We start from the raw sequence: 27,057 nt of genomic DNA on the forward strand, positions 1-27,057 counted from the left end.
TTTTGAGGAGGGGGGGAATGAACGGATTTCTATGCCCCACAAATAACCCAGAGATGCATTTTAAATAAAAAGACACATTCTACTCATGTAAAAACACGCTGATTCCCGGACCGTCCGTGGGCCAGATTTAGAAGGCAATTGGTCCAGATCCGTGCCTTAGTTTGCCTACCCATGTGCTAGTTGATATGTGTAGATGCAAATTCAAAGAGACCTACAATAATTTAAACCGAAGTACAATAAAAATCTGATAGTTGGGGGACATTCTGAACTGCTGGGCCTGCTCCGGCTCCTATCCCGGTGCTGAATATTGATGTGCAACTTCAAGGCCCCTGCTCTCCATTAGGGCTCTTTTAATTCGGACTTGGACTGTCCTTTTAATTCAAAGTGAGACACGTGGCTGCTCTTGGCTGTGGTCCATGTGAGAATCTTGGCACCTGTAATGCACTGCTAAGGAGGAATCCAAAGTTTCTGAGGAAAGCCCAGCTGAGAAGTATGGGGGTGGAGAAAAGATTGGTTATCAAGAAGGTGAACAAATGCAAAGAAGCCCTGTTAAATAAATCATCTTTTAAATCAACCTTTGTTCATTTGAAATGTAGCTGTCCATGCAATTACAGCAGCATGAGAGACTGCAGAAGAAAATTCTGAGGGCAAACTACACAAGCAGGTAAGCTTTTTTCCTGATTCCTCTCCTTCAGATTTTGTTGTGTGTGTTTTTTTAAAATGATTGCTGGATTTTGGCTCGAGGTTCCTGCCTTATCACTTTCACGTAACTCTGAGAGCTAGAAACTTGTGTGTAATATATACACAAATGATAAGAACCACAGGAATCCATCGGATTCCACAGGCTGAAATTTTATTTATTTATTTTGAGTTTCTCAAATTTGATTGCACTATGTTTATTAAAAAGTGTGTGCCCCTTTTCTTTCACTATAAATTATCTATGAAAATAAGGAATAAGCACACATTATGCTGACTGTGCATAGATCATGGGGAGTGGGATCATGCTCACTGGCTCCCTAGCCTATGTGCACCTGTAAATGAGCTTGCTTGCATTATAAGGCCCTGTCTATTCTGTTCCTGATCGCACGTGGGCTCTTGCACAGGTTATGATGAACATTTTTAGAGGGCAGAGGTGGGACCCATGGGGTGATCCTGCTCCCACCTTTACATTCAACAAAACATAGGAAGACCCTATAGATAGTACTTGTCAAGCAAGTGGGCTTGTAAGTATGGTGGCTATATTTAGCTAGAACTGCTAGTGTTTGTGGCTGGAGCTTTTTTATATATATTTTAAAAAGCAGGTATTCATTTTATTAAATAATATGACTAGGGAGCCAGGAATCAGCTGTTCAGTGGTAATTAGAATGACAAGAATAATACGTGCAGGGAATCAGAATGCCACCTAGTCCAATCTCCTGTCTTAGTCCAATCTTCCACTCATTAACCACCATCTCTTTACATATTAACTACATCATCTAGATTATAGTATAGCAAAGCATGGGTTGAGCAAAGTACACAATTATTACAAAGCACTGGAACCGCAGCATCATTACTAAGCTGCCCTGCTGCTCCTCTGGAGTGGGGAACAGGTTCAGCAAAATTTAACCTAGCTTATTAGTCAACAATTATTTGTGGTTACCACCTATCCCTTGCCTTTGGACAGTGGGAGGACTCAGGCAGAGAGGTTAGTCTTTCACTTAGCACTGGGCTTTGTAAAGAGGTTTTGCCCTTACCTCAAACAGAATAAGAGCTCATCTCTCCTCTGAGATCTCCCACATGAGCCCAATGAGAATATTGCTCCATTTCTGGCTGTCCCCCCAACTCCTTCTAATAGAAGTGTAGTCGATAAGAAAAAGAGAAAGAGTCTTCTCCGCTGTGGCATCTGGATTATGAAGTATTTGTGCTAGGGAGCTTCATCCGGCTGCGTCCCTCATTGCCTGCTTTTAAGAGGCCACTGAAAAATGTGTTATTTGAGTATGTGTATTTCTTTGATTTTCCTATGATTGTTTCCCCCCTGCTGTTTTTATTCTTGCTGGTTAATTTTTTATTCCATTTTGTTTTGTTTTGTTACGATGTGTTAAGATAAAACAAGATAAGCTGCTTTCAAGTAGGCATTTTGCCTCGAAAGGAGGAGTGTGCATTTTACTATAAATAAACCTGCAAGCAGCATGCATGAGAGACTCCTGCTATTTCTTACCTTTTCCAAGCAACAGTTCAAAGGCCTCTTTTCTCAAGCCCTCTTCAATTTACTGTATAGGAACTCCGGGAAAAGGGAGGGGGGGGGGTTTCTGCTATACGCTGGATGGAGCGATGGTTGCCATTCATTTCTTCTGGCAACCATATTTGTGGAATCCTGCCTATGAATTCTATGCTTTCTTCCACCATACTTCATCATATGCCTAATATTTGTTTTCTCACACTGGGCTCACACTGCTGGCTCCGCTGAATAAGCTGCGCACTATCCCTGATTTCTGTGTGTTATCTATAGTTATCTGCAGGGGGGAAGCCAACATGCATAGGGTTCCCCCTTAAAGACATCCATGACTAGCATGTGGACATCAGGAGTACAGCTGAGAGGTGCCATGTGGCATTGAAAGGAGGATTAGTGGCATGGCCCCACCACTGCCCCTTGGACACACAAATAAGGAGGGAACTAAGCTGTCACTGTAAGAGATGCTGTGGTCCTCACCAACCCTGTGATAGCCTTGGCTAGTTGGTGATTCAGTCAAGATGTGTTTGTGCTGTACAAGAGGCCTGAACCAAGTGTGAGTTGCTATGTGCAAATGAGAGGGAATGACAAACAATAAAAAAAAATCATTAATGAGTAGCTTGTGTCTTTTATTCTAGTACTGTAATGTGCAATGTCTACGTTGTATTTTCAAAGAAAAACTTTGCTAAAGTGCTATGAATAATCAGGGCATCAGTTTGTCTCTCAGAGAAAAATAATCCAGATTAATCAGTATCTTCTTCTCTGACCCACCCCCCAAATCAAAACCTGGAATTGCCTCTGTATTTCTATAATTGTCCTGGTTCCTTTTATGAGCACCTTCTTTAGCTCATTTCACTGGACTAGTTTTCCTTAACAAGGCTCTTTTTCCTCCCATGAGCATCTTTAACAACAGAGTAATTTATTTATTTATTTTATCCCTTGTGACAGAAATGATGTCTCCTCTTCGGCCGAGGGAATGCAAACTGACCAGAAAAGAGGCAGAGAGCTATGGATTCTGTCTGCGCCTTGAGAAATATAAAACAGGGCACCTGATCCGGAACGTGGCAAAGGGGAGTCCAGCTGAGAAGGCTGGCCTGAAAGATGGAGACAGAGTCCTGAGGGTCAATGGGATTTTTGTAGACAAAGAAGAGCATGCAACGGTATAGAACAATTTCATTTGGGGGCCCTTTCTGCTGCCAGAGAAACAGGAAATATTGGTACATCATGCAGCCTGATCCTGGACGCATCAATTTAAAATCTTTACCTTTTCAAAAAGCTCAGGGTGCCCTATATTGATTTAAACCGATAAAATAACCCATAACCACCACCACCTTCATCATGTGCAGCAGCAAGAAAATTATTCACCAATTGCCCATCTCCTCTGCTAAAATTCTGGCAGTTCCGAAAGGCATTTCTAAATCATAGAATCGTAGGGTTGGAAGGTAACCCAAGGGTCATCTAGTCCAACCCCCTGCAATGCAGGTGGCCCATATGGGTATCGAACCTGAAACCTTGGCATTTATCAGCACCATGCTCTAACCGGCTGAGCTAACTATGATGAGGGACATAACTCCTTAACCCAGGGGTGCCTAACCTGCAGGTTGGTGGACAGATCTGGCCCCCTCCAACAATTTTTCTGCCCACCTAAGATCCTACCAGTTTTGGTGACAGCAACAAAAAGAAAAAAAGTAGATACAGCACCAGGGTGGGCAGAACTCAGTGCCCTGATAGGAGTGCAAGTCGCACAGTCATTGGGTTCATCATTTGAGTGGACAGGGGGGTGATAAATCCCCTTCCTCGGCTGATCTGTGTGGATAACAGGAGGATGGGGGACTCTGTATCTTTCTATGTATGCATGTGGAAGTGTGTGTGAGGGAGTATGAGAGTACGGGATAGCTCCACCAACTTTTAGTCACACACCCACGTGGACATGTGGCCTCTGAGGGATTAGCCAAGGGTGAATGTGGCCCTCAGGACTTACCCCCGGGGCCATGACTAAAAAGGCCATGTTTCTAGCCATAGGCAACCTCTCTTTTCATAAAACATGCAGCAGGGCCTTTTAATATTGAGAGCAGCCTTAACTGGCAAGCAGTTTATACAGACCAAACTGCTCCCTGTGGCGTGTTTGTCCCATCCCATTACATTTAATAAGATTTACTCCTGGGTAACCCATGTGCATAGGGCAGAAACCTTTGGGCATATGTAACTCGCAGGTCTCCACTTACAGCACTACAGTTTCCTAGAGAGGAATTGACTATTCAACCCATTTGTATCAGTAGTGTAGATATATCATTAGAGATTTGCTACACCAAACGTTTTCTGCTTTCCCCCCTCCAGCATGGGCACCAAGAGGTAACTTTATGGGATTCCTGGATTGTGACTACTGTATTTTTCCCCAATATGTATTGCACGTATCCTTTGTCAGTAAGTCTCCTCTTGTACAAGGCAACAGGAAATACCTAGGTGAGCTATTTTACTGCTACCTGTGATTACTACTGAAACTCTCATTCTGCCCCTTACAGGTGGCTGATTTAGTTAGGAAAAGTGTGGACTCTGTAGCATTCCTTGTTTTGGATGAAAAATCTTATGAAGATGCACATAAGGAGGGGGTCAATTTTGAAGAGTTGGGTCAAACATTACCAGGCCAGCAGCAAGCAGAACACCCTTCAGTTGTGACAAATGGAGGACCTGGCCCAGTTACACAACCCCGCCTCTGCTATCTGGTGAAAGAAAAAAACAGCTATGGCTTCTCTCTGAAGACAACGGAAGGTGAGAACAGTAAGCATAGACAATGCACATGTAGCATTATATAATATTCATTGTATGCATTCCGGAGGTGGCGGTGGGCATGGTAGTTCAATACAATTCCTTTATGTTGCTTTCATTTAAAGCGCATGTTCCCAAACCCTTTGTTGAAGACCATTATTTGGATTGTGAGTTTTCATGGTAATGAAATGAAAAGGTATTTGAATTAATCTAAAGCTCTGTTGAAGTGCCAGAAGGTACAGCACAAACCTTCAGGAAATATAAAGGCTTTGGTTGAAAACATTTCAGCTGCAGGGACGGGCTAGCACCAACATTTCCCCTCTACAGCTGATGCACACATCACACAGCATCTGAATGGTTTTCCATTGAAATGAGATGTGGGGCAGCAGAGTGTAACATTTTAGGGGGTGAAATTTAATTTTGGCAAATTTCTTCAGTGAGGGGTCTTAAAATTATGTTTTTGGGTGTGAGAAATACAAATCTTTTTTGTGATTGGACAACATTTAGCAAAGGTAAATGATGAAAATGCAGATAAGCTGCTTTGGGAAAACAAAAGATTTTAAATTTTACCTTCTGAAAATCTCAGGTAACGTGGAATAATAATAACAAATAATAATAATAATATAATATGACTGCAAGTTCTTGGCAATGGAAGTGTCTTCTACAATAACAGCAAGAGAACTGATGTGGATGCAGTATATCTGATTTTTGGCGCAACTCTCCAAGGGTATTAAGAAAGATCTCTAGGTATTTTTACTGTGTTTCATGCTGGCAGTCACTGGAATGTTTTGTAACTGCCCAAGAAAGACTTGTTTCTTTAAAGACAAGGAAGCACTTACATTTGGCAATACAATCATAATCCAGGTGCTAATAAACAATGGGAAAACAAGTAGTGTCTAATAAGCAACTATTTTTGCTGGTGGCAATCATCAACCAACATAAACAAGTATACTAATCCTCCCCAAGACAGTATTGAACATGGCTTAAAGAAAGGTTGGGCTTCAGAGGATGAATGACTTCCCTCTTGAATTCCAGGGGCATAGAAAGCAGACATGGTTATTTCCAGTTGGATCACATGACTACTGCCTTTTCATACTGTATGTTCATTGAACAAAACATCTCAAGTCTACACAGCTCCTATTGTTATGCCATTGCTGAGTAACATAGAACATGGCGAGTTATTTAGATCTGTCCTGGTTCTGTCTATTCCAGGTCAGAAGGGATTGTTCATTATAGATTTGTCCCCACAAGGACCAGCTGCATTAGCCGGAGTGCAGCCCAATGACCGCCTGATCGAAATCAATGGAGAGAATGTGGAAAACGACACTCATGAGGAAGTAGTTGAGAAGGTATCTCCAAGCCTAAACTTCAAGACCTCAGTATCCACTAGAGATGTGAAGGCCCAGAAAAATTCAGGAAAAAAACCATTTTCCCCGTTTTTTTCCTGAAGCCTTTTTTGTTTTTCCCTGACAAAATTTAAAAAAAAATTGAGGGGAAAAAACTAAATACTGTGGAGAGGAAATACGAATAATTGTTACTTCTAGATTTTAAAAAATTTGTTTTGTGGAGTGTTTCCCCCCCCCCCCCACATAAACTAGTAAACAGTTCAGGAAATTGTTGCTCCATTTGTTACAAATACAAATAAATATTATTTTAAAAGTAAATTCTGTTTGTAATAATTGTTTGGATGCACTATACTTTTAATATGCTAGTTGTGATCATTTTATGCCCATTAAAATTGTCCATAGTTATATTTTATGTTTCTAAAGTAACAGAATGACTTTCAGTCTGGAAAAGAAGTGCTAATGTAGCATTTTTTTTTTCAATTTTTCCGAAAATGTCCGTTTCCCCCCGGGAAAAAACAGGAAAACCCGGGGGGGGGGGGTTCCGAGTTTCTAAATTTCTGGAAATTTTAGATCTCTAGTCTCCACCCTGTTCCTAAATCTTTGGTTACGTTTTCCACCACAGATCTAAGATTGTGGTCCTGAATGAATGCTGGCAACTATTTTCCCAGCGTTAACTCATCATAGTAATAGTATGTATTTGTCTGCTTAAGCATAGGAACGTAAGCTGCCAAAGTCAGACTGTTGCTCCATATTACTTGGTATTATCTACTGGTATATTCACTGGGAGTTGCTCTTCAGGCTTTCAGGCCTGTCCTACCTGGAGATGCCACAGATTGAACCTGGGACCTTCAGCATGCAAAGCAGATGCTCTACCACTGAGTTTCATTAATCATGACAGGTGATTGACAGGTGATTGACAGGTGGGTTGCCCTGGCCATCTGTTAAAGTTGGTCCCAGGACAAAAACGGTCCCCCACCTCTGTAGGTGGCGCTGTGGACCACTGAGCCTCCTGGGCTTGCCAATTGGAAGGTCAGCGGTTCAAATCCCTGCAACAGAGTGAGCTCCCGTTGCTCTGTCCCAGCTCCTGCCAAAAGAACACCAGTGCCGCTGTGCCGGGAAGGTAAATGGCGTTTCCATGCACTCTGGCTTCTGTCATAGTGTCCTGTTGTGCCAGTAGCGGTTTAGCCACAACCCGGAAAGCTGTCTGTGGACAAACGCCGGCTCCCTTGGCCTGAAAGCAAGATGAGCGCCACAATCTCATAGTCGCCTTTGACTGGACTTGACCGTCCAGGGGTACTTTACCTATACCTATACCCATGTGCCTTCCATGTGAGTAATGTGTGAACAGGGCTTTTAGGCAAGGCTTATTGCATAGCCTCTAAAGTATTTAACAGCTAAAACTTATTTCTAATAGTTTCCCCAGCCCAGCCCACTCACAGGGCTGAGTGACTGGTGTCTATCTATCTGCCGTCATACCTTCCACTCAAGTTGCATAAGTAGTAGATTTAGTGCTGAAAAATATATGCTAGTGTCAAGTACTCAGATCCAAAGTGAATAAATACCGGTAGTTAAGCCATGTCTGAATATGGAAGAGCAATCGAACATGCACTCCACACACTGTAGGCTTCATAAATGCCGTTCAGAACAATTTAAGCCTCACTTGTGAAAATGCCATCAGAAAAGATGTTTTGTGCTGACTAGGGATTTACAAGGTCACCTCATCCACATCAGCACTTTGCATATAAAAAGCTCCTCAGCCCTGTCCCACTGTTTGACATGGCTGAAGTACTACCTCTGATCACTGTATGTCTTTGTTCCCAGGTGAGGAGGTCTGGAAATCGACTTGTTTTTCTGGTGTCAAATAAAGAAACCGATCAGTATTACAAGAGGCAGAACATGCAGCTGAGGAGAGAAATGGCAAGTTTGAAATTATTACCCCACAAACCCCGAAGGCTGGAGCTTGCAAAAGGAAAAAATGGTTATGGATTCTACCTGAGAATGGAACAGAATGGTAAAGGTATGATCTATCTATCTATCTATCTTATTACATTTAAGAAACACCTTTTCCCATACAAGTGTGATGAATATGTGCAAAAATTATAAAAGTCATTAAAAATCTCATTTCTGCCATGGCTCTCCATTTGTGGAAAACACCTTTATATACCAGGCAAAAACATTCTTCTTCAACCAGGCCTTTGACTGACTAGCATCCTATATCCTTTTAAATGTGCTCGTAGGGAGGGAGTGGAGCCGTTATTTGCTTGTTGTTTTCTTGTTTTTATTATGTATTTTGTGTTTTTTTTCTCTTGTAATTTTATGCTGCTAACCGCCCTGAGACCTACAGATGAAGGGTGGTATACAAATTTAATAAATATATAAACAATCACATTCACTCAATAAAAGGTAATTTAGCAGCAGCAGCAAAAATAACTGCTAGACATGCCCCCATGGCTGTGTGAACAGGTGTGCTGTACGCTGTCATCTTAAAAATGGCAGGTGGGGAAAGAGAACAGCATTATTTATTTGGTCTAATCCAGCCTGGATCATCTAATGTTCTTAATAGAAAATGATTTCCCTGAGTTCATAATCAAACAGAATTCGGATCTGAGAAATCTGGAGCCTATTCAATTTCTCTCTTTCGCCTGGAAAATGCTGCAGTGCCATTTGGCTGCTAGTATAACTCGCACTTCTTGAGAAGGCAGCATTCTGTGAGGTAGTCAAACAACATTAAAAGACCTAAGCCACAGGTATGGTCTTAAACGAAAACCCACTAAGGCACTTTACCGAGTATCAGGCCTTTCTTATTTTTGTGTACAGGTCACTTAATTAAGGACATTGATTCTGGCAGCCCTGCGGCCGAAGTTGGTCTCAAGGACAACGACATCCTGGTGGCTGTCAATGGAGAGTCGGTTGAAGCACTGGACCACGAGGCTGTCGTGGAGAAGATCAGGAAGTCTGGTGAAAAAACTGTGCTGCAGGTGGTGGATGACGAAACCGACGCCATGTACAAAATGGTAACAGACATGGTAGAGCACAAGCATGAGTAACTTGGAAGTCACATGAGCAAAACAATGGGGGTAACCAGATGGCTGCAGCTAGCTGTAGTTACATAGTGCAAGCATAGAAATTAGTAACATATGCAGAGAATGCCAACCATTCTTTTTATAAGCAAGTTTCTAGGTTAGAAGGATTAGCCTGAAAGTCTGGTGGAGATTCAGAAGCCACAGGTGGGAGCTGAGAAGGCTTGGCAGGGCGTGGAACTTCCTACATTGCTATACTTTCCCTCCCCTTGTGGCAAAATGACCCATACCAAATATACCAGATCCTCTTTTCCTGGTAGGGACCCAGGTGGCACTGTGGTTAAACCACTGAGCCTAGGGCTTGCTGATCAGAAGGTCGGCGGTTCGAATCCCTGCAACGGGGTGAGCTCCCGTTGCTTGGTCCCAGCTCCTGCCAACCTAGCAGTTCGAAAGCACGTCAAAATGCAAGTAGATAAATAGGAACCGCTACAGCGGGAAGGTAAACGGCGTTTCCATGTGCTGCTATGGTTTGCCAGAAGCGGCTTTGTCATGCTGGCCACATGACCTGGAAGCTATACGCCGGCTCCCTCGGCCAATAATGCGAGATGTGTGCGCAACCCCAGAGTCGGTCACGACTGGACCTAATGGTCAGGGGTCCCTTTACCTTTTCCTGGTGCAGAATTCTGTATGCAAACTTTCAATTTTTAAAAAATGCATGGAATATTGCCAGCTGAACATATAGGCTGAACAAGTAGGTATAGATGTATTTATTTTACTTTGCTTATGTTATAAATTGGTGGAGGCTATTTGGTTTTTTTGTGGGGGGGGGATAGATATAAAGTATTTAATGACATGACTCAAAGCTGAGTAAAATGTTCACTCATTCTTCAACGGTTGGAGGGTCAAAATGTCATAGAACCAGTTTATTCCACCCACACGAGTTCCTGCATCATTCTCTGTGGTGTGCTTATAAATTGATAGGATATAAGGAAAGGAGGAAGGGAGGGACTGACTGTGTCATCTGCTATTACGGAAGAGAGAAGCAAGAAATTTGCAAATATTGCTCATTATATCCCAAAATGTGTGAGGGATGTTTTATTGTCACGCAATGTTTGGTAGCAATGTGTATTTTGCAATAAATGATTTTTCTCTCTCTTTTGGTTACTAAGGCTAAGATATCCCCATGCCTCTACTATCACACAACACCGGTGCAATCTCCATGTGAGGCTGAAGTGCCAACATGTCATACGACGAAAGAGAATCGCAAGCCCAGACTCTGCTATCTGGTCAAGGGTCCCAGTGGCTTTGGCTTCCGTTTGAACGCCATCAAAGGTTTGCCTGGCAAGTTCATCAAAGAGGTATTAATTCAATCCATATGCTGGTGAAATAAACACGATGCCAAATCTGAGCAGCAGTTGCCCAACCCTCCTGCTCCGGAGGTGCACAATGCAGGGACCACTTTCAGACATCTTCATCAATCACTCTAGCCTTGCCCCAGGCTTGCACATTTCCCACCCCACTTTTTGCTGCTGCGTGACCACAAGACTCATGCACAATATTAAGAGTTGAAAGGGGGCCCATGAAAGAAGTTTTAAAAAATTATTTAAATTTATATAATTACAGTTACAGTATAGCAAAAAAAAAGTCACCCTTTCAGTGCATATATTACATCATGCTTAGGTTAGACATAAACGGCAATTCTCTCTTATGATGCAAATTCTGATAAAGAATAGAAGGAATCAAAGTGTTATAAACGATTTTTTCTTACATTCCATAACTGTTTAGATCAGATTCAATTACTCAGTACTGTTAAGCCCCAGATTTCCCCACCACCACTGATCTATTGACGGCATTCTACGATATCCATTTTTCATGCCATGGTGAGCAGCTTTGCACAGTATCTAGATGTTTCACGAATTGCCACCAAAAATCGACAGCCAATTATTTCCTTGGTATTCACTTGAATTCCCTCCAAATCTTGCGATGTCTTATTCTCATCGTTTTTTAACTTCACATCAAACCTTCTCTCGGGACTTTATCCATTTCCGTGCTACTTCTTTTGTGCCACCTGATAGCTAAGAATGTGACCATTGATTTTGTTTTCAAACTCCCGTGCTCTAAATCCGGATGTGAAAATAAATAAAAGTAAAAACCGCTGTCTGAAGCATCACTACAGCTGTGCTTAAAAGAGGGTGGGTGGCGCTTCAGAGAGAGGTTTGGCAAAGTGCTCTCTGAAGAGCCCCCACAGCTAAAAATCACTGTGGTCATATTTAAAGGAAGGTTGGGGTGAGCTGGGGGGTAGGCTAGGGGTGGGTAAGGTGTAAAGGGAGTAGGGGTTGGCCAGGTATGGGGGAAGGTATTGCCAAAGAGGTTGGGCAGGTAGGTGAGGCTGGTGAGCACAGCAAGCAATGGCAGCACCCCCTGGGAAGGAAATACCATCTCACTATTTTCAACTATTGCATTTCATTAATTGTATCTTCACAATGTACAAAGCTTCCTAGCCTGCAGTAACTTAGTGGTCAGAACTACCCCTTACCATACTCTGCCCACCCACTCTCAAGCAATAAAATGTCTGCCTTTTTAATACGATATAATTTCAGGTAAAGGAGGGTGGCCCGGCAGAAAGAGCAGGGCTGCAAATCGATGACATCTTAATAGAAGTCAATGGTGCAAACGTGGAGAACGAAGATTATGACGATGTCGTGGCAAGAATCCATGATGGTGGAAACAAGCTGAAACTAGTAGTATGTGGAGAAGAAGCTTATCAGTACTTCAAGGCCCAGAATATGCCCATCACTGCCCCCATGGCAGATCCACCAGACAGCAGTAATGACCCTCCTGCTTACACAGAGATACAAACCCCAGAGCGAGACGGACCATTGCCAGAACCACGAGAGAGGGTGAGTTACCTTATTTATAAAGGCTGAGGAAAGGGATCTGCTCAAGGTTGCAGTCCTAAGTTTGCTTATTTGGAGAAAACCCTAAATTAAATCACTGGTATTCAGTTCCAAGTTTATATGGCTAGGTTGCAAATAAGTGGTCCTATGATTTGGCCAGAACAACTATGGACCTGGCATGGCTGGGCTTATGCTCAGACTATGCTTAAATCACAGAATGACTACTGCTAATAATGCTCAGTTATTGCGGTTTCTTCTGACCTGGTTTGCATGTAACTAAGTCAAACCATGGCTTAGTGTGAACAAGCAAATGTGCTAGTTCAGGGGTCCCCAAACTACGGCCCGAGGGCCACATACAGCCTGCGAGGCTCTTTTATGCGGCCCCCAGTGACCCCCGCTGCGACCCTCGGAAAAGCGACTGAAATAGCTTATGCGCACATGCATTATTTCCAGTGTACTTCCAGGTCAGAGGAGACTTCTGCACATGCGCACAAGCTATTTCCAGCGCTTTCCAGGTCGGGAGGGTGCCAGAAATAGCGTTTGCGCATGGCCGCGCTCCCCCACCCTCCGGCCCAAAGCTGGGTAAGTTTGGGGACCCCTGTGCTAGTTCCTGGCCGGTGGGGGCGGGATTATGCCCTCAGCACTCTTCCCCCAGCCCTGCTACTGCTACGCTCCTTAGAGCTAAGCTATGGTTTGGCTGAGTGTTACATCTGAACCAATTTTTTCTGGGTTTCCTGCTCTTTTGCTTGTAACATTTGCTTGTTCGTGCAAACTGGGCCTGCTCTAGAATAGATCAGACTGCTGCTGGGAGTGTTTCTTACTTGTTTACTGTTTTTTTTTCCTCTCTCTCTAGGCTAACTCATCATCCTCTTCACTCTCAGTTGCTTCTGAAGATGATGATACCAAATTGTAATGCCAGGGGTCAAGTACCTTCCCATGGTAGTGCCCAAAAGGGAATAGTAGTCTGAAGCAGTTACAAATATTACTGCTCAGAAAATGTTGGCTACTCTCCTGTGCATGCTTACTTGTAACAAAGGCCCATTGAACAAACAAACATGTACGTATAGGATTGGGCTGCTAGATAACATTGCTTTCAGGTGAGGAAGGGATTCTACTGGATTCCTACCTCATTATTGTTAAGCTGCAGGCTTTTTCCATGTGGACCAGGACTGCATGCATTAAAAATGTTACTGTGTTGATTGCAGCCAAAGCTTCCTAATGGAAAATGGTGAGTGAATATCTACCATGCATATGTACACTTACTATATCCCAATTAAATCAATAATCATTCTTATTAACATTTATTGCTCGTATAATTTGAACCATTAACCAAAGCAAATATTAACGTGTAGTCATTTTAGTACAAACTAACTTTAGGCTTTGTTGCCCAACATTTGAACACTTTGAAAACACTGCAGTGTATCAGTTATGCACTGGGATATCTACCAGTACATTGGTTGCTTTCACAGTGTTAATTCCATTTTAAGTTTTAAAATAAATTGTTTCACGGTAGTCTGATCTGTGTCTGCAGCGTATCTGATCAGAATGTGAAAGATTCCGTTCCTGGAACCTACCATTTGACCAGAACCCTCACCCAACTTTTGCCTCTTTCTGATAGCAGATGAGGTCAAACAAGGTGCCTTAACAAAAAGGTGAACCAGCTTTAGTCTACAAAATGTATACACATGAAGATACATGGCTAAGGTTTTTATTTCATTTTTTATACTTGCTATCCTTTTTTTATTTCCTACATATAGTAGATCCCTTGACCTCCTCTAGCAACCCTCACCCAAATCTTCTACAATTCCAAACCTTCATCCATGCATTCTGCCCCCTTGCTGCATCAGGTGGTCTTTCACCTTTCTCTTCAGCCCACGGCCCTCTCTATTATGTGCTGTACGGAGGAGGCAAAAGAAGAAGCTGCTGCTCAGTTTCCAATCACAGTCTGATTGGTGGAGGGTTCCCTGTTCTCTTCCATAAACAGAAGCTGCTGTCCCAATAGTCAAATCAATCAGTACTAAGTCTGGCAACTGTTTCCCCATCAGAAGGCATGGCAGAGAAAAAGTTCATAGATCATTCTTGCTGGGGGTGGGGGGGGGGAACAGGGTGGAGCTGCAGGCTTTTAGCTGCATTGCTTCTTTTCAGGCGTTTCCTCTGCCCCTTCTTCAGTCTGTTCATGCATATTAGAAGAGAGCTTTTGAATCTACTTAACTACAACATGACCATTTTTAATCCATGTCTCACTGAGCTGCCTTACCTTTGCCCTGAGTATCCACTTCCTAGCCATATGGAGGGTTTCTCTGATACACCTAATTCTGGAATCAAGAGGTAGGTTTCATCAGCAGTATGTTAGGTTACAGTGGGATCCACAAGGAAAACAAACATCATATATGTAATATACATAGGAATATTTTCTATCAAATTTCTGCATGTTATCATTTCTCCTTACAATATGGAATGGAAATGGATAAGGATTGAGCTAAGATTCAATGAAACAGCAAAGGGGTTGAGATATACCTTCTTTGACAAGGGCTACACAGCCCACCAATGATACAGTGACATGCCAGTGCTAGACAAGGTAGGAACAAAACCCTGGTGAGCAACATTCAGTTTGATTGGTCACAAGCTGCCCAGAGCTGCTTTTGAAATATCCAGACCCTTGTTAATTCACCACTCTTCATTCCATCTTCGGAGAAGTAACTCATTTCCAAAGTCTGTAGGGTTATCACAAAATTATTATGAATTGTTATAAAAGCTGGTTTATTTAGATGTTCAGTTCCAGTATCACTACTTCCAGATTAAGACATTTAAGCAGACATCTTGCCAATCACACTTACTAAACATCACAGAATTGTTTCTTCCCATTCTGCTTTTGAGAGAGCTGCCCTTTCACTCCTTGTGATTTATTTCCAATCAAGAACATGCTTATAGCACAAGGGTTGTTTCTTGGGGCTATTTCTTGCCTCTCCTTTTGCCGACACTGATATATTTGGTTCTTGTCAAAGAACTGATAATCCATCGCAAAAAAAGATGGCAATATGCCAAATACTTTGCTTTCGTCCATCACACAATGAAGAACCAAGGTGGATTCAGAGTGCCATGTGCTTTTCAGGAGCCTGCTTATGCGCCAGGTAGAGGAAGAGGATGCTGGAGAGAGCACTGACCAGAAATATAACATCAAACCAGCGGTGGTAGAAGTTGAACTGTAATTCTCCTAGAACTTCCGTAATGATGGTGCGATACTCTGGAGGCATACTCATTCGAATCAGAAGCACTGAAGACACAAAATACATCCCCTACAGAAGAGAGAAAGGGAACATCAGGCATCCCCATTTCCAGCTGCTTACATAGCTAAGAGTGAGCAAGAAGTAGCTTTTCACCATTTGGGGCTATAACCACTCACCATTATTTGTGCCAATAACAGAACAATAACATTAGAAGACTTGCTGCTTGAGATAGCATAGAAAAACTGGAAGACAAAACAGAGAAAACCATCTACATATAGATATATAATCCAATTAAGTACAACATTCTAATTAAATTTCAAGGGACAGTGGAAATGGCTATTCTGCTGCATAATGTCATGGCTTTCTAACCATCAAAATGGTCCGTACAACTGCTTAGCTATCCAAGAGAAGCAGTTCCAATTCCAACAGTTACTTATATACCCATGTTAAAGACACACTGGGAGCATTCTCTTGCCCTCACCAGCAAAGAATGTGGCTCAGGGTGGGAAAGTTGCTCAGCATGACAACACAAGTCATGAGGTTGGTGGAACTACATGCTGCTAAGGGGAAGGAGGGGGTCCAACCTTGTGGTGCTGCTTTTAGTGTTTGCGTGTGTTTTGAGTGTTGTGTGCTTCTGCCCCAAAGTTCTTAAGAGATAAGTTCTGATGAACTCACACTTTTCTGCTTATACTCGTGTATAATAAGAATATGTACAGGCCTACCTTTGTGAGTGTAATCAATAAACCCCTGATAGAGGTGACAATAATTATTCCAACAAGGATAAAGGAAATATGCTGAGACCAGAATTTTACCTGCAATAACACAAAAAGGAAACAGTTAAACTCACAGAGATGTTCATATCTACAGTATGGATTTAGTAGGCTGCTTATTTTCAGATACTGTTTATGCATTCAGTGTCCTCCAGAGAAATTCAAGCAAGAATATTTTCATACAAACCTATAGCAGATAAACCGAGAGTTCTTACCAGGTTGGTGTACACAACACTGGATTTAGATTTCTTTTTAGCATGACTAAAGGTTTATAGGTGTTTAATCTAGGCCAATGCATTCTCTAGTATCTAAGATAGGAGTACTGCCATCTTCTGGGCAAACAGAAGACTGGAACTTAAATTTTAAAGATGCATAGTTCTATTGAAAACCCAGTGATACATATGAATTTTCTTAAGTTTTAGAATCACTCACTTTAGTACCTACAGAGATTTTTAGAAGTAGTTATCACATTGAATTAATATCCAGCTCAGAACAGAGTAGAATAAAATAAGAATAAAAGAACACTGAAGAAAGAAGGTGGATTTTAACTGTCCTCACATCAAACTGGATCCCCAAATAGTTCACAGTTATCTCAATTCCTCGTGTGACAGGGTCCGTCTTTCCAACTCTGTCAAATACAATATTGATTGTTGCCTGATGATGAGAAAGAAAGAGGCATCATATTACTTAAGCTACCTTCACTAAAAACATCACACATACACCGCTGCTTTCACGGGAAATTGCCCAGCATGGTAAATAGGCTACAAAGCATGGATGTGCGTGCACATGCACACACAGGTACACACATACACACACAAAGAGACAGGAAATACTGCCTAGTGATACTATGTAGTTATAAGATGGACATCCCACTTTGGCCTTAAAACCAGTCTTACTGAAATTCAATGAGAGGTCAATTTTAAAAAGTGCCTGAACTCTAGTTGCTGAATAATATTTACATATTAAGATTACAAGATGCAGAAATCTCTCCTTCGAAACACAGCCTTTGCAAAATATAAACTGCCATTCCAATGGCACAGATACATACCATAAAAATTTTCCAGACACAGTAAATTGAGAAAAAGTAGCCCAGGAAGTTGAAGTATTTCCCTTGGAATGTTTTAGAGTATTCTATCCTCTCCTGCAAAGAAGAAAATGTTCAGGTTCAGGAGGCATCGAGATGTACTCTAAAACCAGCACATCATATCTCATGGGTTTCCTATCATAAAATAAAACAATTTCCATCTCATACAGACCATGTGACAGAGATAAAGCAAGCAGGCCCCTTTACAGATGAAGAATCTGTGAAGTGCTCCCAGAGCCACATTTGCATAGGCCCTGGAGTGTATAAATTCAAGTGACACAACAGAATAAACCCAGATCTCCAGGCTTCCAGGAATGCCCTTAATGTCACAACAGCATGCAAGCTCTCCCTTTCAATAAGTTTCAGTAAGGCATACATATTGAACACTTGAAGCCTTGATTAATAAAGGGAAGCACACCTTTTAGGCACCAGGCAAAACTCTGTCTCTTCCACTAAGCCATGGGCCTTGAATTATCTGCAGAAATATCTACTAAAGTAGGTGGGATGTGCCATGAATGTGTTTTTGGCTTTTACTCTGCTTTAGTTTTATGTTACTTTTTAAAAGTTACTTTGAGTTAGAATTTTTTTAAAGTGATCAAGAAGTGCTAATAGCAATAAAATGAACAAACTTATGAGGATAACCATTGCAACATAAAATTGTGATTTACTCTAGTGGACATGATCCCAGAGAAGGCTAATGGCTACTTATCAGAGTGTTATAAAGCTACATCTCCTGTATCGTGTTCACTTGCTGGTAGATTTCTAGAGTCTTTTTTTCCCCTTTCTCCTGCCCAGGAATCCCTTTCACCCATCCATCAGGCATGAGAACAGCCCCCTTTGCCTGCACCTTGGTAGCATGCAGGTCAGCAGTTTCCAAGAAAAGCTGCTGACTCAGCTCCTCCAAAGCATCTACCTCCTGCTGGATAACTGCCAGATCTGGTAAATGACAGTTGTCAAGGACAAAATCATGCAAAATACCATCCAAAAACAATACATATTTCAACGTTCCTTTTCATTCCTGAGCCAACACATGAAAAAAAAGCCTTGACATTTTCTTAAATGGCAGGTCCTTTACTACCGTATCTAACTCCTGGGCTACAAATCAGAAACTGTACACTGCTGCCACCTGCAGGATTACAACTGATGGTGCACGTTGTATACTAACATATATATCTAGCAATACAGTCATACCTCGTTTTAAGTATGCTTCTGTTTTAGTACTTTCAGTTTAAGTACTCCGCGGACTCGGAAGTGTTTACTTCTGGGTTCCGCTGCGTGCACATGCGCAGAAGCGATCTGCGCGATTTGCGTGTGCGCAGAAGCGCTCTATCGGCGCTGCGCGCTGTCGCCGCTCGGATTAAGTACTTTTCGGGGAGGGAATGGCACCCCGGAAACAATTAAGTACTTAAACCGAGGTACCACTGTACTAATGCCAGAACTACATGCTTCCGGGGCAACTTATCGGTCCCCTGAAAATCAAGTTGCTGTGCATTTTCTGCCTCATGTCACTGTGTATATCCAGCAGACAGGAAAAAGCACAACTGTCATTGCAGTCAGGCAAGGAGGCACATAGAAGGGAAGATAACAATGCATGGTATCAAGGCTACATAACGAAATCCATGCCGTTCCTTATCTCCCATCAGCACATGCCAACATCTATGATAATTTCTCACTTATGTAGAAGTGGGCATGAGCATAATTGCCCCCACTAGATCAGGCCCTGGTGCTTAGCACTTGCAGGCTTGAGTTGTTCTCTCTGAGATATGCTCATCTCAAAGAGTGAAAGGTAAGGGATTCTGCATAGCCTGTAATCTGCACAATAGTAAATGGGATCCTTATATTTCCCCCTTTTCCTTTTATCTTAACTCAGCTCCATTATGGTTTCCCCCTTTCCCATTCCCCAAAGTAGAACTAAGGAAATAAAGGATACTTTCGCTGCCTGGTGAAGATGATGCCACACTTTTTATCATCCCCCAGAAACCAGTGGGCTTGTTGTTAACTTCCCCTCTCTGGAACATGTTTCTGTGAACCATCGCTATCCTGATTGGGAGGAAAAGTCAAGTGCTAAAAAAGAGAGACACAAACTAGAACCAAAAACAGATCATCACATTTCAAAGTTTAGATTTTTCAAAATCTGGAATTCAAAACGTTGCTGTCAACGTAACAGACGAACTTTTGAAAGAATGTTTATTAACACAATTCAGGAAAGTGGTAATCGTGCATTTCCTAAGCAATATCAGTAGCTGTCTCCCATGTCATTAGGTGAGAGTCAGGAGGCCTTCACAATTAGGTACTACTGATAAAAGAACTTATTTTATTTTGCTCCTAGGTAATAAAGATAATACAAAGCTTTTTTGCGGACTTTAGCCATTAAAGTAACGGCATTAGTTCACAAAGTTTATGTTTATTTTACTTATGGCATCCTTTATAGGCTATCGGTGCTAACCCTTTCAAAGCAGCTCATATCATCCTGAAACAATTCATCATAATATAACATAAAAACTTCTTTACTGAAAACATGGTCAGTATTATTTATGTAGTTGGTAGTTCTACCCATGAAAATCAAAACTTGGGTGCCTCGTGGAGCACATGAAACAGGCACAACATAGAGGCCACTTCAATTGACTCCCCTTTCTGTGGCATCTAATTCACATGTATTGGCACAACACAAGGGTGGTGGCAGCTCCACTCAAGGCACTCTTGGAAGAAATTGATACAAGTCATTTCAGCATGGTTTGGGGACCAAAGTAGCCACAATGGAAGATCTTTGTGGAATCATCACCTCTCTTGTATATGGCAAGCAGCGACCAATGATGTTCATTCTGCAATTGCTTAAAACTAACTTTTTCTCCCAGGCTTTCAATATCTACCTCCTGTGACCTTGTGATATCTGCCATGGGTTGTTTTATATTGATTTTTTTAGAGCTCTTATATTTTTGCTTTATCACCATTTTAATAAGTTGTATTTTTATTAACCTGATTTTTTTTATAAAAAAAAAAGCTAGTATAAGAATATTTTAAACAAATGCATTTCATCCAGTTCATCAGTTTTGTAACTATTTTAGCTCTTTTATTCTCTGATCCTCTAAACCAGGGATGTCCAACAGGTCGATCAGGATCGACTGGTCAATCCCCGGGAGGCTGCAGTCGATCGCTGTTGATCGTGGGCTCCTTTTCCTTTGCTTTTGTCTAAGAGCACCCGGTCCCACCCCCTCTCCCCTCCCTGCATTTTATCCTGTTCCGTGGAACGAAGAACAGAGTTTTTCAACAATATTTTTGTGAGCAAGTGATCCCCTTGCCCCTGAAAGTTAGGTGAAGTTTTTACCCTGCACCCCTCTCTAAAAAAGCTCAACAACTTTGACCTGAACCCCAATAAAATGGGGATAGATCACCTCCAGTTTATAACTCTGTGAGTAGATCGCAGTCTCCTGGAAGTTGGCCAGCCCTGCTCTAAACAACAGACATCATCCATCCATTGGCAAGTTTCTGTGATGAAGTTACTTCAAAAGAAGTAAAAGGATTTCCTGCTGTAGTCGCTCTCACCTTTTCTTCTTGCTGATGATCATGTCCATGGTTTGGAGGAGACGACGCTCCAGAGCTAGAATGTCTGCATCTGTCACATTCCTGTAACAGACACCCATACAAACCTATTGATATGGTTCTGACCTCCAGCAACAGTAATGGCCAACCCAAAGCTTCCCCAATTCTGAGCCACCCTTCTTAACCCATTCCAGTGGAGCATAGCGAGGAACAAATACTCATATTCTAGATAGGGCCAATAATAAGACTGCACATATAATGCTAGAATCAGCATCCTACAGAGGGGATGGGGGTGGAACTACCAACCCGGAGGAGGCATTTCTGAAAACTTGGTGCTGAAGGAAACAAAAATCAGGAAACACCATTTACCTGAGAAAATAAGACATGTAAGTGTATGGGCAATTGACTGCACCAAACCCCGAAAGTAGAGCCATGAGGGTCACCCCAATCACTCCCACTCGACTGATGAGTTGTTCTATGGATAGAATTCCTAACAGAAAAGAAAATATTAAGTTAATTCTGTCACTATGTTCTCAAGAATACAGAAAAGCACTATAGTTACATTTGCACAAATCATTTTGCTCTAAAATTCCTAGCCGAACTTCAGTTATTTAGCATCTACTGGCATAATTTCAAAGAGATGTGAGTACTCTTCTGTAAGGATGCTAGAAAAAATGTTGTGCCATCTCATACACCCCTTGCAATAAGCAAAGGAATACAGGAATACTCAATTTCTGAAGGACACGCCATGTGCTGAAAGATTCTTTCTAGAAATAATAAATTTTATAGGTCAGGATTTCCTTGGGACTTGCTATTTTTACAAAAAGAGTATGTGATTGCAGGTGACATAAAAAGGCATCCAAGGCCGCAGTCCTAACGCCACTTACCTGAAAGTAAGCCCCACTGAATTCAACAGGTCTTACTTTTGAGTAAACATAGTTAGAACTGCAGTCTAAGAAAGAAACCTATGAGTAAATATGCACTGGACTGTGTGGTATGAGCATCTGATCTATCAAGTGTCAACAAAAACCACTCATTAATTCAGATATCCTGACTTTTCCCCACAATACCATTAAACATGAGGGTCCCTTTTGTCAGCACAGCAAAGCACAGCACAGCTCAAGCATAAATAGTCAGGTTTGCTGTGTACAGATACTGCACAGTGATTCATTTCAGGGAGCTCATAAGCAACAGACAATGAAATGAAATGTTATATGAAACTCACCATGTTTTGGACTGAGAATAGGAAATGGATCCCCCAGTTTCCAGAAGAAATACATGAATGTTAGCCAGACAACACAGGCAAAAAGCAGTCTGTGTCTGTGCACTAAAATTAATAACAAAGAAAGTCAAAAATTATTAAGGTCATTATCTATTTGGAATGACAAGTGTTACTTTGGCTGGCAACCTAAAGCGCTTAGGCCACTATAGCGTTTCAAGGTACATGCAAACTTACACAATCGGATGTTGCTCACAACAAAGTAGCCAATGTAAAAGGGAACCATGAATACAAGGACAAGCAAAATCACACAGAGGTTCAACTTCCAGTGAAAATACCGAGAGCTGAAAAATAAGAGAAGGGCTGTTCACTACCAGATCATCACCACAGAGGAATTTTTAAAATCATTCTTAATCATTTATAGCTTGACAGGACCAGAATGAAACAAATGAGCCCATCAATGGCATTAAAGTGAGTCCTGTCTGAAACATTCTAACATTAGCTGCTATGCTTACCTGCTGTTTAGGACCCCTAGTATCTCAAAAATGATAAGTTCAAACATGGTGCAGGAAAACGCAAAGGTGACAGAGAAGACAACCTGTACAACATACTGCCGCACCTGTAATAAAGCCAGTAAAGCAGAAACAGAAGTCACTTCCACAAGCAAAGTATTTGACAATCATTTCTGAGTTGAAAGAATATGTCAGTCTTTAAGATTTAAACATACAATGGGATACCCATACCTAAGTACTCAAATGAGCCTTTATGGATAGGTTAACAGATAATTATTTCGCCTTCTGTAACTCTTTTCTCTGACATCTGATTAAATGCAGAAAACCTTTTTTAAATTGTAAGCAAATTAACTCTAAACTGTGCTTTATGACAACTGATCTAACAAACGTAACAGTAAGGAGTCCTAAAGTCCACTCCAATGCATAACTATTCACAACTATGTCTCAATGAGGTTTGTACTCAAGTGAATGTGCTTAGGCTTATGGCCTTAGCAGAGCAGGTGTGCAGAGCCTTTGGCCCTCCAGTTCTTGCTGAACTACAACTCCCATCATCCTAAGCCACTGTCCATGCCTGCTGAGGTTGATGGGAGTTGTTATTTGTTAACATCTGGATCAGGGGTAGACAACCTAAGGCCCGTGGGCCGGATGCAGTCCAATCGCCTTCTAAATCCGGCCCGAGGATGGTCTGGGAATCAGCATGTTTTTACATGAGTAGAATGTGTCCTTTTATTTAAAATGCATCTCTGGTTATTCGTGGGGCGTAGGAATTCATTCATTCCCCCGATAGAGAGAGAGAGAGAGAGAGAGAGAGAGAGAGAGAGAGAGAGAGAGAGAGAGAGATAGTCCGGCCCCCCCACATGCTTTGAGGGATGGTGAACCAGCCCACGGCTGAAAAAGGTTGCCGACTCCTGATCTGGATGGTCAAAAGCAGTCTGTGTCTGTGCACTAAAGAGAGCTAGCCAATATGCAAACCTACTCAGAAGCAAGCATGGACCATAGCTGTGTAGATCATCTGCTTTGAATATGGAACATCTACTTTCAATCCCCAGCCTCTCCAAGTTTCCTGACTGCAATCTTGGAGAGCTGCTGCAAGTCAGTGAAGACAATGCTGAGCTGGATGGACTTGGTATAAGGTGGCTTCCTAAGTACTGTAAGCCCCTGAGTTTAAGAGGGCTTCTTCTCAGGTAAGCAGGTGTAAGATGCTATAACAATCTGAGGGAGAGATTCCCAGCAGAGAAACTGCCAGCCAGGGCAGAAGGTCTTTTTCTTATTTTTCCTGTCATGGTCAGTTTCTGTAAGGTTTCCCTCGCTGACCACTATAGGAGAGAATAAATCCAGGGCTGGCAGAATTTTGAAGCCAGTTTGGGGACATTTCAGGAAAACAAGGGTGCTTAGGATCCTGTAGATCAGGCATCTCCAAACTGCGGCCTCCAGATGTTTTGGCCTACAACTCCCATGATCCCTAGCTAACAGGACCAGTGGTCAGGGATGATGGGAATTGTAGTCTAAAACATCTGGAGGGCCGAAGTTTGGGGATGCCTGCTGTAGATCCACTGACATCTGCTTCAGGATTGTTTCCTAAATTATTTGAACTCAACTTTTTATCTTCCCATATTGGCAGCTTCACTTTCAGGTCACAATAAAGTTACAGTTGATGGTCCCCACCTCATAATCTTTGAAGAGCCGACGCATGAAGAACAGCCATCCAAATCCAAAGAATAGCACCTGCAGAGGGACAGAAGGGCAGTTAACGGTTTCCAATTTTTCAGTTTCAAAATTCTGAAATCTTAAAATTTCTTAGTACATGCAAGTATATTGCTGCTTTCAAAGTAAGATACTTGATACACTAAAATAAAAGCTGCTTTTAACTGTGGTGTAACTAGATTGGGATGTGTTTCTTCCTAGAAAAAAAACCCCCAGTATTGACAAAAAAAAGAGGTTTCTAAAATATGAAGCCATGCAGTGTTAGAAACTGATATATGAAAGCTAGGAGCTAAATGGCACTATAAACCTAGGTTATGGGTGCTACAACGGAATGTCTAGGCATGTTTTTTTATAACAAGAATACAAAGCTGAAAATGAATGAACTACAGCTAAAATATCATGTTCATTTTTCACATGGTCTAGTTCTTCCCCCGCCCACCCCCGTAATACGAGGGTCTAGTCTTGAGAGTAGCTGGATATGGAGAGGCAGAAAAAGGTTCTCCTTTCCTTCCACTCTGCAGTTTTAATCTGAAATCTCAGGCACAGTACTGCACCCAGAGATCAGAAACTGCTCACGCTAAGGAAATTCCCTGTCACAAAATGCACCTTGAACAATGGGAGTTTCAAACACTGAAGCCATGGCACATGAGAAGATAGTAGCAATAATTCATCTATTTGTTCTGGCACATTAAAAACAGAAAGGAGTGGGAGTCAATATACTTTTTATCCAAGGTTTTGAACTTCTGGAAGTATGTGTCATTAGAACACTGACAATGCAATCCTATTGTATTTGCTTCACACATTTATATGTCACCTTTCAAGACAAATCTCTTCCAAGGTGGCTTGCATAACACCACCATAAAACAATTTTTAAAATACATATATTATCCAATTCCAAAACTAAAGCATAGCAGCAGTTTAAAAGTCCAGCACACAACTTAAGAAAATGCTGATGAATGTCTATGTTTCAACATCCTTTGAAAAACTAACAAAAGTGTGGCCATAAGTACTTGAGTTTTGAACTATTTGTAAATGTTTATTTTAAAGTTCTGCAATCCACCCTAACACATCAGGACACCCAAGATATGAAATATAAACATGGCCATCCATACAAAGGAATTTCCTGTGCTCATGACCCACATGTGTTTTTGTGTATATGGGTAGGTTACAATGTGGTTTTACTTTTTCTTATGTTTTTAAATTGCAACTCACTTAAATGCCTTTTGGTGTAACAAGCAAGTAGGCGGTTTAATTAATAATAATCCAGCAAACAAAGTATGCCAGGAACCCCACAAGCAATCTGAAGAGCCATGGATAAAAATGGACCCCATAAGCCACTTTTGAAGTGCAGCATCCCCACTCCTTTAAGAAACATGGGAAACAAGTTGAAAGATTGCAGCTAGCAGGGAGGGAGAGACAGAGAGAGAGAGATTGACACATTATAAAGTGGGAGGGCCCTAGTCCACCTCCCACTCTATTTTGGCATAGCTGGCAGAGGCCTAGTCTACAGATGCTGCACAATGAGCTGGCAGAACAGGTGCACCACTTCAGAGTACAGGTAAATGTCATTGCTCCTGGAGCTTCCTGCAGGTGAAAAACCTGGAAAGAGAAAACTATGCAGGCAGAGAAATCATAATCTCTTCTGTGCCACCGGGTTAGTCTCTCTTTTTCTTTTTTTAGCATATTGAAGCACTGGAAATGTGCGTCCCTCCCCCCCCACCCACTTTCAAAAATGGTACAGTCCATCCTCCTCCACCTGCTGCCGGAAGTGGTGCCGTCCACCTTCCTATCGCCTCGTTCTGCCTAGCTTAAGTGGGATGAGACTAGGAAGTTCCAACTCCTTTTTCGGGGAGGGGGGTAACATAGCTGTGGCTGCGGAAGGGGGGGTGAGGGAAGGACCGGGGGCCTCGTTACCTGAGACACGACCATGATGCTGGAATCGATCAGGAAGCTCATAGTGGAGAGAAAACCCTCCCGAAGGGGAGAGATGCGTCTCTCACAGACACTCAACGTCTCCCCCTCCCCAATTCCCAACGGCCACTTCTCCCCTTACTCAGTAGGGCTCTCGAGCTTCACCTCAGAGCTGATCGGCTTGGCCCCGCCCCCTTTCCGCTGCCTCATTACCGGGCGCCAGGGCCGGGCAGATCGGGGAGGCGGGGCCACGGAGAGTCATAGGAGATAGAGATAGGAAATGAGAAGAATAGCTCATCGCCTTTTCTGGAGATGGAACTTCCCGGTTTCTTTAGGTGGCTTCCCCACCCACCTAAAATAAAACTAAATTAGATCTAACCTGCTGGGGGAAGGCATGAACTGCCTATGCTGCTGTTGCTGCTGCTGCTGCTGCCGCCGCCGCCGCCTTCGGAAAAGCAAAACACGCTTCTGCCCAATAGCAAATATTACAGAAAAGGTTTTTTTAAAATAAAGAAAAATAGCATTCCGTTGTTTTCTATGGGTAACTCTCATTTGCAACCCAGGAGAAGAAAGACAAACTAGGGTCTAACTATATAGAGACATTATATGTATATGTATATGTATATGTATATACAGTACATGTAGTTTATGGCCGGGAGGGTCAAAAGGGGGCCATAGAGATAGGAACTAGAGTCGCTCACATAACCTGCATTTCCGGGTATTAAACTTGCGCGAGGCTTTGGGGCATCTGGAGGACGGAGCTGAAGAAGCGGGCGGGGAAGAGGCGAGGCATGCAAAGGTTGAGAGGAGGGCGACGCAGGGGCGTGGCAGGATTTTTGCTGGGCGGGGAGC

General features: G+C 42.3%; 2 protein-coding genes across 4 annotated transcripts; one reads left to right on the plus strand and one right to left on the minus strand.

Moving 5' to 3' along the window:
• The first annotated feature begins 436 nt into the window (after positions 1 to 436).
• Positions 437 to 16,890, plus strand: PDZK1 (PDZ domain containing 1). 3 transcript variants are annotated; one of them, XM_035115795.2, is made up of 9 exons: positions 437 to 664; positions 3,158 to 3,369; positions 4,732 to 4,978; positions 6,188 to 6,324; positions 8,143 to 8,338; positions 9,139 to 9,335; positions 10,511 to 10,699; positions 11,942 to 12,241; positions 13,092 to 16,890. In XM_035115795.2, the coding sequence occupies exons 2-9, from the start codon at positions 3,160 to 3,162 to the stop codon at positions 13,149 to 13,151; spliced, it is 1,536 nt and encodes a 511-aa protein (XP_034971686.1). In that variant the 5' UTR covers positions 437 to 664; positions 3,158 to 3,159; the 3' UTR covers positions 13,152 to 16,890. The 3 variants fall into 3 exon arrangements, with proteins under 3 accessions (XP_034971686.1, XP_034971687.1, XP_034971685.1); XM_035115796.2 differs by lacking the exon at positions 437 to 664 and adding an exon at positions 1,294 to 1,684; XM_035115794.2 differs by lacking the exon at positions 437 to 664 and adding an exon at positions 1,701 to 1,974.
• On the minus strand, positions 13,083 to 26,408 carry GPR89B (G protein-coupled receptor 89B). Its single transcript, XM_035115797.2, has 14 exons — positions 26,209 to 26,408; positions 24,256 to 24,315; positions 22,594 to 22,697; positions 22,316 to 22,422; positions 22,085 to 22,186; positions 21,229 to 21,349; positions 20,863 to 20,943; positions 19,250 to 19,359; positions 18,167 to 18,255; positions 17,284 to 17,376; positions 16,794 to 16,889; positions 16,188 to 16,277; positions 15,642 to 15,707; positions 13,083 to 15,534 (listed from the first exon to the last, which is right to left on the minus strand). The coding sequence occupies exons 1-14, from the start codon at positions 26,248 to 26,250 to the stop codon at positions 15,328 to 15,330; spliced, it is 1,368 nt and encodes a 455-aa protein (XP_034971688.1). The 5' UTR covers positions 26,251 to 26,408; the 3' UTR covers positions 13,083 to 15,327.
• Between the last annotated feature and the right edge of the window lie 649 nt (positions 26,409 to 27,057).

This window comes from Zootoca vivipara, chromosome 4 (assembly GCF_963506605.1).
Source record: "Zootoca vivipara chromosome 4, rZooViv1.1, whole genome shotgun sequence".
NCBI classification, from domain to species: Eukaryota; Metazoa; Chordata; class Lepidosauria; order Squamata; family Lacertidae; genus Zootoca; species Zootoca vivipara.